Below are 12,944 nucleotides of genomic sequence, written 5' to 3'. Positions count from 1 at the left end.
AAAGAAAGAAAGAAAGAAAGAAAGAAAGAAAGAAAGAAAGAAAGAAAGAAAGAAAGAAAACGTGCTCCAGGAAGTGAGGGTCTGAGGCTGCAGGCAGTGAAAAGGAAAGATAAGATTAATGCTGATGGCAATTAGGCATTCTTTTTTCTGAATTTCTTTAAGCAACTTTATATGCAAATCTGAATTTCCATCAACTGGTGATGTAACTGAGCACAAAGAGATACAGTGAGACTGTGATACTGTTATGGAGCAATGCTTATAACCTCATTTTGCCCACTGGAATTAACCAGGAAGCTTTAAAAAATACTAATGTCTGGGTTCCACCCCCAAGAGATTCTGATTTCATTTGTCTGGTTTGCAATTTAAATATTCTTAAATTTTCCTCAGATAGTTCTAATGTGTGGCCAAAGTTGAGAAACTGTGTTCTTCTTTTTATAGCTACTCTGATAATTGTGTCCTTGAGAAATTCAAGTAAATTTTTCTACACCTTAGTTTCCCCATGCATAAATTGAGGTAATTGAGCAGATTATCTCTAATTTCCACCGCAGCTCTTCTGAGTACGTTCTATACCCATGAATAGTATAGTCCGTATAATCATTAGATAAATTCTAGAACTGGGAAGAGCATAGAGCTGAAACATAGTAAGTGTTCGACACATTATTTAGTAAATAAGTGAATGAATGCTTTGTACAACCACATGACAACTAGAAATAGAGGTTAAATCCCTAAGCTTCAAGACCTGGGTTACAGTAAATGAATCTTAACACTGTTCAATAAATATATGTGTGTGCACAAGGATGTGCACACACACACACACACACACACAGACATTCAGAGTTACCCGGTAAGAGTGTTAAATACTGTATGTTTTATTTTACAGAATGGATTTATTTCAGCAAGACTGGTTGCAAAATAACTTTAAAAAAATAAATCCTATTTTCCAATTGATTTTCAATATATAAAATTGGAGTGCACTGCTGCTGGGAGCGATTCTTCCTTCACAAGCTTCAAGTTGGAGTAAGGAAAGAGTGTGTGAAGGCAGTCATGGACCACGTTGGGACCTCACGCTTCCTGCCTCACACCTGCCTTTCCTGTTCAGTCCCTGTAATTCTGCAAGCTGAGCTGGACTGTACTCACAGCTACTGTCTGTTGAGGACTTGAGGGCTTTTCACACATTCTCTTTAGTCTTTTTCATCATCCTCTGGCAGGACAAGTATTATTTTCACCTTCACTTCATCCTTCATCCCTGAAGTTCATTTTGATTAAGTCAAGATCACACCTATTAAGAAGCAGGGGTTGAATTTGAACTCAAACCCATCTGGCTCCAAAGTCCAGTCTCTCAAAGGATATAATGTTCAAGACAGTCTCAGAAGAAGGTCTGAAAAATCCCATCACTGCCAGGATTCAAGCTGTAGAAAGTGAGGGTTGCCTCCTTTATTAATTCCATAGGTTCAAAAATCTGAGTTAGAACATTTTTAAAGGGCAAGCTGTGGGAGAATGTGAGGCCCCTGCTCCATTAGGGAGCCTAAATCCAGAGGATGTGAAAGCTCAGACTGAGACTGAGAAGCTGATAAAACATAATAGACCAGAACATCAGCAGGTGAAGGCAGCAATAACAGGGAATAGAGGTTGCTGGTAAATTTTACCTCAGGCCAGAAAATAGAAAGTTCCATTATCTCCTGATAATTTCTTGAGGCCAATCCTCACAGAATGAGAAGAATGATCCCCCATCATAGACCTTTCAAATATCTTTAACATTCCCCTAGCAGGAGTCATCTCTGCCTGGAGTTTCTCTGCCTCCCTCATCCCCTTCAGAGGCTCTAGATTCCAGTAAGATGTGAAGTAAAATATTTGCATGGGGTGGAGTTTATTTGCCCATTTCCCAGAACTTCAGACCAGGAAATAGTAATTAGGACATCAGGGGTATGAGGTGGGGTGATTTTCATCTTTCTGCTCAGAAGCTTGCCCCTCCCCAGGCTTCCTGCTGCTCATTTCTTGTTGGAACACGTTGTGAGAGCATCCTGTTTAACAGGTTAAGCACTGGGTTTTCCTTTTGCCTGTGATCCCAAAATGATCCTTAGAGTCTCCTCTTAGCCTGCATTTGTAAACCTGACAGAGCTCTTTTGCTGCAGGTCTCCAAACTCTCCCTGAAGGGCCTAAATGGTTGTCATGTTGGTACTGTTGCTCTCCTCACCATCACCGTCAGTATTGTCATGGCTGAGCCTGTGGAACCTCCTCCAATGTCAATGGAAGTCTCTGTCCTTTATGAATGTAGTTCAGCACAGTTCACCAATCACCTCAATGTCCACCTTCTCATCTCAGGTTTACAACGGCGTGAGAAATAGGCACAGAAGGAGTTATTGCTCTCATTTTATAAATGAGAAGCTCAAGGCTCAGAGAGGCAGCGATTAGCCAAACTCTCTAAGCCATATGTGGTAAATGAGGATATCAAGCCTGGTGCCAGAGCTTTCCATTTCGACTTCTGCCCCTTCTTTACATTTTGTTTATTTGAACATTTCTTCATCTTGTTGTCCATTTATTTGTTTGACGCAATTAAAGAAGGTGGAGGTCAATAATAATCTTAGGTCCATAAAATTGATTTGGGATGCCTACTTTTCCAGGTGAATAACCACCTGACAGATTATGCAATCTGCTAGTTGAAGGTGTTTGACCTCTTTTGTTTTTGTTTGTTTGGGCAGTTAAGACAATTGGGTGATAACAATTGACAATAGAGAAACTCAGCAACTGACTTTTATTATTTTTAAAAATTGACCTTGAGCTCATTAGCTGTCTACACACACATAAATTTAAGAGAAAAGTCTGTCTTATAAAATATGTCTTTAATATGAATGTTAGCTAGTCATAATCTAAGTAGTATTAATTTAATATGGAGAAGAGGGAGTAACCCAAATACATTTGAATGACAGAATTCAAAATAAGGTCATTTTGCAGACATAAGCAAAGCCCCTGGGATGTTTCTGGGTGATTCTTTTTTTTTTTTTAAGATTTTATTTATCTGACAGAGAGAGACACAGCAAGAAAGGGAACACAAGCAGGGGGAGTGGGGGAGGGAGAAGCAGGCTTCCTGCTGAGCAGGGAGCCTGATGTGGGGCTTGATCCCAGGACCCTGGGATCATGACCTGAGCCGAAGGCAGACGCTTAATGACTGAGCCACCCAGGCTTACTGTTTCATATGTTTCATAGGTTATCATACAGGGCCTGATGGTACTAAGAGCTAATGTGTACTGAGAATCTACTATGTACCTGGCACCGTATTGATCTTTGTATTTCTTAACTTATTGAATGTCATCAATGAACATTAGAGGTAGGCATTATCATCATCATTTTATACATGAAGAAACGGGCTCAGCAGAGTTTAGTAACAGATCCAAGGCTGTCCAGTTTAAAAGGATGAAGCTGAGATTTGAACTCAGCTCTGTCTAGCTCCAAAGTACATATTCTTCATAAGGTTCTATGTATACTGTAGAGGATTGGCATGGTGGAGGATCTAAACTTACATTCTGTGGGAGAAAAATTACATTTCTCTAGAATCAGCAGTTACCATGATTTACTTACCTTTAGGTCTGGCTTTCTGATGGCTCTATTTATGATGTACTCCTCATCTGTAATGAGAGTGTGGTCAGGAGTGACACCAAACTCTCTGTTTAATGATGACAGGTAGATCCACATTACCTTTTTCCATGAGTAAGTTTGGAATTCATCCTGAGGAAATAGACACCAAAACCCCCATGAAGTTAAGAGAAGTCATCAGGCTAAAATCCAACTTAGGAAACATCATTTTAATATAATCCTGTAAGTTTATGGAGTTAATAAACATTCTACACAAAATTACACGCCCTTGAACACTAGTAGATATAAAGCCTTGAAGGAAAAAGCCTGTCATCATTTATTGAGGAATCTGGATGTGAATATAAGTCAATGGCACATATAACAAAATTCAAGGCAGGGAGGTAGATTCTCAGAAAAGAGCTAGTTTTCCCTATTACTCTCCAAGCCATGAGGCCACAGCCAGATGCAAAATTTCACAGGAAAAAAAAGGCAAACAAGCAAGCACTCCAAAGGGTTTCTTCTGGTCTCTGAGGATGGGGAAGCCAGATCAATCAAACCATCCCAGGGTTTCCAGGCTTAATTCAATTCCTGTAACACTATCTCGGGGGGGGGGGGGAAGGAGTGCGGGGCGGGGTGGTGGGAATATCACTATCCTCACTCCTAAAGATCCCAACCTCCCCCACTTTTTTTTTTATTATTATGTTCAGTTAGCCAACATATAGTACATCATTAGTTTTTGATGTAGTGTTCAATGATTCATTAGTTGCATATAACACCCAGTGTTCATCACATCACTTGCCCTCCTTAATACTATCACCTGGTTACACCATCCCCCCACCCCCCTCCTTTCTATAACCCTCAGTTTGTTTCCCAGAGTCCAGAGTCTCTCATTTGTTTGTCTCCCTCTCTGATTTCTTCCCATTCAGTTTTCCCTCCCTTTTCCTGTGGTCCTCCATGCTATTCCTTATGTTCCACATATGAGTGAAACCGTATGATAATTGTCTTTCCCTGCTTGACTTATTTCACTTAGCATAATCCTCTCCAGTTCCATCCTAATCACTTTCTTCTTTGTATTCTCTTAGTTCATCTAGACCATCTGGAAGGTAGGAACCATGTTCTATTGTCCCTTATATCCCTATCCATGTGGAGAACTGTGACCTGCCCAGTGAGAGTGAATGAATGGATGTTTGTCCATGACTGAATGCATGGTTTGAAGGTGCCCAGAGGTAACTGTCAAGAGTTTAGCACAGGTAGGATTGAAGGAGGTACCTTCCTGCATGAGCCTAACTGAAGCCTCTTCCTTTGAAGTTCACTGCTGACTTCATCACAGAATAAAACTAGAGTGAGCAGCACTGGATTGAGTAACAGGCACCACAATGGTACCTCAGAGACAGACATGGTAATAACTGTGGTTATTATCTGAATGGGTTAATGCTATGCATAAAATCCACTAGGATGACTGGGACACTTCAGGAGCTAGGAAGGATGGCAAGGGAAGTCCAGTCTGGGAAACAATTTGATGCCTAAAGAATGTAGGTCAGAGCTGGGAATTATCTCCACCAAACCCACATTTGCTGGGAAGCATGTCCCAGCTGATGCTGCAAAAGGTCAGAGAGGAGAAGATACACTCGTTGTTGGAGCTAATCTCTTACATTGAGTCTCCTCAAGAGAAGTCCACTTCCATGGCTTTGCTCCTTCGGCTTCCTTAGCCTGGAATACATGTCCTTCTTTACTCTCTTTAAGCCTTCATATGGCTAGCCTAACCATTCTTTAGGGCCCAGCTCAAAGTTCACATCATGGGAAACTCTCTAATTTCTCTTTCCCCTGAACTATCAGGGTACTTGAACCTTTACCTGTCACCTTATCACTCCTCTTGGACTGTGGGTAGGGACTGCATCTGATGGGTATCTGTGCTCAGCCTGGCCTAACACAGCTTCTGAGAGACAGACAGAGGGCAAACCAGAGAGAGACAGAGAGGTAGGGTGGAGGGGAAAGAGGGGAAAGCAAAGCAAAGGGTGTGGGGATTGAAGCGGGGACAAGGAAGGGACAGAAGGAAAGGGAAGGAGAAGGGAGGGAACAGAAGAACAGAAGGGGGAAAACAGTAGAAATTTGAAAGTTAATGCATTAATTCTAAAAACCAGTAAACTTGGCTATTACTCTCATTTTAAAAAAGAAAAAATATATATATATATAACTAAATCAAATTAAACCAGATTTGCATGGAGTTACCTTCAGAGCATAAAAATAACTGAAGATGGCTAAATTTCTAATGACTGAGCCACTGAACTGGTGGACATGTTCTAGGTATTGCCGGATACGTAACAACTCCATAAGACACAACTTGACGTTGACATATTTCAGCACTATATGGCTTTGCCTTTGACCACCTCAGGTGGGTCAAAGGGTGTGTGGTTGTGAGGGGGTTTTGTTTGAATATCTAATAATAAGAAGAAATAGTTAACATTGATTTAGCATTTCTGTTCCATGTACTCCATCAGGGAGACTCAAACCAGGCCAGTCTGGTATGGGTAGAAAGGCCAGAACTGAGACCTGAAGCCAGGTCTTCCCACTCCAAATCTTGGCTCCTTCCTCTTTGTTTCAAACAAGTTGTCCATGGTTTTTGGCTCATGTATGAAAATTACCATGAAATCTGCACCATGTAACAAATAGCCTCCAGTTTCTCACAATCTCTTCTCTCTTGACAGCAGAGAATCCAATTCCTAAAACTAAGCTGTCACCCTTTGGCCCTGTGTGACAGCAAATAGACCTCTAGATTATAATGCCTAAAAAGGGAATGGTGAAGTGGAACACTGGAACTCCCAAGCTTTCCCAGGCCAGCATTAATCTAATGCACTAACTGCATGCCTTAAGTCTAGGTAAGTAGGAGACCAAAATTCATCTATATGCCTCCATCTTATTACATAAACTGTCATAATGAAATCAAAGGTGTTTGGATATATTTGCCTTTAAGTTTATTTCTTACCATCCCCCTTACCCCCAAACCCTATAACCCATAATTCTATATAATGGAAAGTATAAATCTTTTTTTTTTTTTTGAAAGAGAGAGAGCATGGGTGTGGGGGGGGGTGGAGTGGGGAGAATAGAAGAGGGAGTCTGACTCCAGGCTCAGTCTCACCACCCTGAAATCATGACCTGAGCTGAAATCAAGTGTCAAGTGTCCAACGCTTAACCTACTGAGCCACCTGGGCCACCGATATAATGCAAACTATAATTCTACAGGTAAGTAAAGATACCATATGAGACAACCATTTTTCTTAGAGTGGGTAATAATACTGATTTTCCTCTTGCGTACTGCCATGTTAAACCCTCTGTAAAATCATTCATTAAGAAATTTATCCAACTTTTTAAGAAAAAAAAAAGCAGGCAAAGAAATGGAGGGAAAAGTGTGTCTGTGTGAGGTGGGCACTCCAGATAGCACCATCAGCTTCTCCCAGTTTTTGGTTTGGTGTTGTCCAACATGGAAAAAGCACAGGCCCCTTCCTGAGCACATCTCAGCTCTAAACCATCTTGAAAATCATTGCAACTCTCTGAGCCTACTTTGCATCCAGCAAGTGGGGATGAGAATACCATATTTCATGGATGCTTGAAGCATTAAATGCAATAATACATAATGCACCTGGTCCAAGGTCTGACCTGTAGCTGAGTGCAACAGATGCTCGTTGGCCTATGGCTCTGTGCCTTATTTTTTACATTATGTTGTTCCTGAGATCTTTCTGTAAGTAGGAACTCCCTTTGAGGAAATGTGAGAGTCTCTGAGAGTCTTTCTATTTATTTTTCCTTTCTGAAAAAGAAGCAGTTTTACCTGGAAATGGCTATTTCACTTCACTGTTTCCCAGCTCTCTCAAGCAGTTAATGATCCATAAGAGACTTAAGTGCACCAGAGGAGCTACCACTTTAAATAACTGCTTTGTAATGCAAATAATCCACACTGTTTGCTTGGCAAATCTAGACATTTAACAACTCAAGTCTCACTGAGGAGGCTTTACCTTCTTTTTATCAAGAGAATTAACCAGCTCAGTCCCTGAATTCTAAGAGTAGAATTTAAAATAATCCAAGAGTGCATTTCAAAGAACTGAATGTACACAGGGGAACGTTGTTTGACCTGGACAGAAAAGGGTGGAGGGAACCTGGGCATTTTTTATTTCCTGTGGCCTTGCAATTTCTGAACTTTGAAATGCCAGGCTAACTTATATATTGGCATATAGTGAGTGGCCTTGCTTATCTTCTTACAACTTTTTGTAATGCCTGTCTTATCTGTGGGAATTTTAGAGTAGTGACTGACCTCCTTGTGTAGGAGTTTGCTACACAAAATACACTTCTGAGTTTGCCTTAAGAAGAAAAGTAACCCAGGGTTTGGGGGCAGAGCAAGATGGTGGAGGAGTAGGAGACCTGGATTTCTTCTCCTCTCAGGAATTCAGCTGGATAGGGATCAAACCATTCTGAACACCTACAAACTCAACAGGAGATCGAAGAAAAGAAGAGCAACAACTCTCTCATCAGAAAAGCGACCACTTTCTGGAAGGTAGGATGTGCGGAGAAGTGAATCTGAGGCGATATTCGGGAGGATAGACGGCGGGGAAGGGGCCCTCCATCGGCTGCTTCTGGCAAGTGATAGAGCCGCGGAGCACAAAATCGGAACTTTTAGAGTCTGCTCCGCTGAGGGACGTCACTCCGGTGGCTAAACTGGGGGTGGAACCCTTGCAGGACAGTGTGGTCTCAGGACCCACGGGTCACAGAAAGACCGGGGGTGCCTGAGTGCGGCACAGCTCCCAGGTATCGGAGCGGGGAAGCCAGCTGCAGAGACGGAGCCCAGGCGCGGGCTCTCAGCTCGGGGTTGCCATCAACCGTGATCCGCGGCACAGTAGGGCCACTGCTCCTCCAGCAGGGACCCAACAAGCGGCAGATCCGGGGAGACTCACCTTCCTCCCCCGGGAGGAGCCGTGCGGGAGTGCGCCGCAGGGATCTGCTGGGTTTGGAGACTCCACCCGGGGTCGGGTGCCAGAGACAGAAACGCGCGGTCACAGGCCAGGTGAGCACGGAGTGCGGCTGGAGACCGAGGAGACAGGAGTGACTGACGGCTTTTCTCTGGGGGCTCACTTAGAAGCGGGGCCCCGAGTTCTCGGCTCCTCCGGGGCGGAGATTGGGAGGCCGCCATTTTCACTCTCCGCCTCCAAAGCTGTACGGAAAGCTCGCAGGGAACAAAAGCCCCAGAGAGCAAACCCGAGCAGATTACTTAGCCAGGACTGGGCAAGGGCAGGGCAATTCCGCCTCCAGCAGAGACATTTGGGAACCACGGCAACAAGCCCCTCCCCCAGAAGATCAGCAAGAACAGCCAGCCAAGACCAAGTTTACTGATCAATGAGAACGGCAGAACTCCAGCGCTAGGGGAATACTGCACATAGAATTCATGGCTTTTTTACCATGATTCTTTAGTCTTTCAAAGTTAATTTTTTTTTAACTGTCTTTTTTTTTTTTTGGAATTTTTCTTTTTCCCTTTTTCAACCAACATCTTATCAATCCCTTTTTTTAAAAAAAAAATTTTTATTTTTCATTTTTATTTTTCATTTGTAGAGTCATATTCTATCCCTTCATAGTAGTTACCCGTATTTTTGGCATATATATATAAGTTGTTCTCTCTTTAAAATTTTAAGATAGTTTCTTCTAACAGATCAAAATATACCCTAAATCTCTAGTGTATGGTTTTTTTTCTACTCCCCTGCCTGATCACATTCTCTCCCTTTTTTTTTCCTTTTTTTTAAATCCTCTTCTTTCTTTTTTCAAACAACTTCCTATCAATTCCTTTTATAAAATTTTTTATAATTTCCATCTTTACAATCATATTCCATCCCTTCATCATATCAACCCTTATTTTTGTACATATATAAGTTTTTCTTTCTTTAAAATTTTGGGAGGCACTTTCTTCTAACACCAAAATACACCCAAAATCTAGTGTGTGGCACTGATCTATATACCAGCCTGATCATATTTGATCACATTCTGTTTTTTTTTGTTTTGTTCTGTTTTTGTTTGTTTTTATCTTTATCTTTTTCTTTTTTTTTTTCTTTTTCTTTTTTCTCTCCTTCCCTTTCTTTTCCCCCACTGCTTCAGGTCTTTTCTGATTTGTTTAGAGTATATTTTCTGGTAACATTGTTACCCTGTTAGCATTTTGTTCTCTCAATAATCTATTCTCCTCTGGACAAAATGACAAGATGGAAAAAATCACCTCAACAAAAAGAACAAGAGGTAGTACCAACTGCCAGGGACCTACTCAATACGGACATTAGTACAATGTCAGATCTAGAGTTCAGAATCATCACTTTAAAGATACTAGCTGGGCTTGAGAAAAGCATGGAAGTTATAGAGAAACCCTTTCTGGAGAAGTAAAAGAACTAAAATCTAACCAAGTCGAAATCAAAAAGGCTATTAATGAGGTGCAATCAAATATGGGGGCGCTAACTGCTAGGTTAAATGAGGCAGAAGAGAGAATCAATGATATAGAAGACCAAATGATGGAAAATAAAGAAGGTGAGAAAAAGAGAGATAAACAACTACTGGATCACGAGGGCAGAATTTGAGAGATAAGTGATACCATAAGACAAAACCACATTAGAATAATTGGGATCCCAGAAGAAGAAGAAAGAGAGAGAGGGGCAGAAGGTATATTGGAGCAAATTATAGCAGAGAACTTCCCTAATTTGGGGAAGGAAACAGGCATCAAAATCCAGGAGGTACAGAGAACCCCTCTCAAAATCAATAAAAATAGGTCAACACCCTGACATCTAATAGTAAAACGTACGAATCTCAGAGACAGAGAGAAAATCCTGAAAGCAGCTCGGGAGAAGAGATATGTAACCTACATTGGTAGAAACATTAGATTGGCAACAGACCTATCCACAAAGACCTGGCAGGCCAGAAAGGACTGGCAGGATATATTCAGAGCACTAAATGAGAAAAATATGCAGCCAAGAATACTATATCCAGCTAGGCTGTCATTGAAAATTGAAGGAGAGATAAAAAGCTTCCAGGACAAACAAAAACTAAAGGAATTTGCAAACACAAAACCAGCCCTACAAGAAATCTTGAAAGGGGTCCTCTAAGCAAAGAGAGAGCCTAAAAGCAACATAGACCAGAAAGGAACACAGACAGTATACAGTAACAGTCACCTTACAGGCAATACAATGGCACTAAATTCCTATCTTTCAATAGTTACCCTGAATGTAAATGGGCTCAGTGCCCCAATAAAAAGACACAGGCTATCAGATTGGATTAAAAAACAAGACCCATTGATATGCTGTCTGCAAGAGACTCATTTTAGACCCAAAGACACCCCCAGATTGAAAGTGAGGGGGTGGAAAACCATTTACCATGCTAATGGACACCAAAAGAAAGCTGGGGTGGCAGTCCTTATATCAGACAAATTGATTTTAAACCAAAGACTGTAATAAGAGATGAGGAAGGACACTATATCCTACTTAAAGGGTCTATCCAACAAGAAGATCTAACAATTGTAAATATCTCTGCCCCTAACATGGGAGCAGCCAATTATATAAGCCAATTAATAACAAAAGCAAAGAAACACATCGACAACAATACAATAATAGTGGGGGACTTTAACACCCCCTTCACTGAAATGGACAGATCATCTAAGCAAAAGATCAACAAGGAAATGAAGACTTTAAATGACACACTGGACCAAATGGACTTCACTGATATATTCAGAACATTCCATCCCAAAGCAACGGAATACACATTCTTCTCTAGTGCCCATGGAACATTCTCCAGGATCGATCACATCCTAGGTCATAAATCCGGTCTCAACCGGTAGCAAAAGATTGGGATCATTCCCTGCCTATTTTCAGACCACAATGCTTTGAAACTAGAACTCAATCTCAAGAGGAAAGTCGGAAAGAACTCAAATATATGGAGGCTAAAGAGCACCCAACTAAAGAATGAATTGGTCAACCAGGAAATTAAAGAAGAATTTAAAAACTTCATGGAAACCAATGAAAATGAAAACACAACTATTCCAAATCTTTGGGATGCAGCAAAGGCAGTCCTAAGAGGAAAGTATATAGCAATACAAGCCTTTCTCAAGAAACAAGAAAGGTCTCCAATACACAACCTAACCCTACACCTAAAGGAACTAGAGAAAGAACAGCAAATAGAGCCTAAACCCAGCAGGAGAAGAGAAATAATAAAGATCAGGCAGAAATCAATGAAATAAAAACCAAAAGAACAGTAGAACAGATCAACGAAACTAGGAGCTGGTTCTTTGAAAGAAATAACAAGATTGATAAACCCCTGGCCATACTTATCAAAAAGAAAAGAGAAATAACCCAAATCAACAAAATCACGAATGAAAGAGGAGAGATCACAACCAACACCAAAGAAATACAAACAATTATAAGAACGTATTATGAGCAACTCTATGCCAGCAAATTAGATAACCTGGAAGAAATGGATGCATTCCTAGAGATGTATCAACTACCAAAACTGAACCAGGAAGAAATAGAAAACCTGAACAGACCTATAACCACTAAGGAAATTGAAGCAGTCAGCAAAAATCTCCCAACAAACAAAAGCCCAGGGCCAGATGGCTTCCCAGGGGAATTCTACCAAACACTTAAAGAGGAATTAATACCTATTCTTCTGAAATTGTTCCAAAAAATAGAAATGGAAGGAAAACTTCCAAACTCATTTTATGAGGCCACCATTACCTTGATCCCAAAACCAGACAAAGACCCCATCAAAAAGGAGAATTACAGACCAATATCCTTGATGAACATGGATGCAAAAATTCTCACCAAAATACTAGCCAATAGGATCCAACAGTACATTAAAAGGATTATTCACCACGACCAAGTGGGATTTATCCCTGGGCTGCAAGGTTGGTTCAACATCCGCACATCACTCAATGTGATACAATACATTAATAAAAGAAAGAACAAGAACAATATGATCCTCTCAATAGATGCAAAAAAAGCATTTGACAAAGTATAGCATTCTTTCTTGATCAAAACTCTTCAGGGTATAGGGATAGAGGGTACATACCTCAATATCATAAAAGCCATCTATGAAAAACCCACAGCAAATATCATTCTCAATGGGGAAAAACTGAGAGCTTTCCCCCTAAGGTCAGGAACGGGGCAGGGATGTCCACTATCACCACTGCTATTCAACATAGTATTAGAAGCCCTAGCCTCAGCAATCAGACAACAAAAAGAAATAAAAAGCATCCAAATCGGCAAAGAAGAAGTCAAACTCTCACTCTTTGCAGATGATATGATACTTTATGTGGAAAACCCAAAAGACTCCACCCCAAAACTGCTAAAACTCATACAGGAATTCAGTAA

The 12,944-nt window shown here is 41.0% G+C and overlaps 1 protein-coding gene across 1 annotated transcript in view; it reads right to left on the bottom strand.

The window, feature by feature from the left end:
• The window catches only part of ATP13A4 (ATPase 13A4), a 130,645-nt gene that overhangs the window by 76,765 nt on the left and 40,936 nt on the right, over window positions 1–12,944 (bottom strand). The window contains exon 3 of the mRNA XM_021692496.1: window positions 3,577–3,723. Within this exon, the coding sequence (XP_021548171.1) occupies window positions 3,577–3,723 (147 nt within the window). The remainder of the gene's footprint in view (window positions 1–3,576; window positions 3,724–12,944) is intronic.

The sequence above is a fragment of the Neomonachus schauinslandi genome, chromosome 1 (genome assembly GCF_002201575.2).
Source record: "Neomonachus schauinslandi chromosome 1, ASM220157v2, whole genome shotgun sequence".
Lineage (NCBI taxonomy): Eukaryota > Metazoa > Chordata > Mammalia > Carnivora > Phocidae > Neomonachus > Neomonachus schauinslandi.
This window is presented reverse-complemented; position numbering and strand designations above follow the sequence as displayed.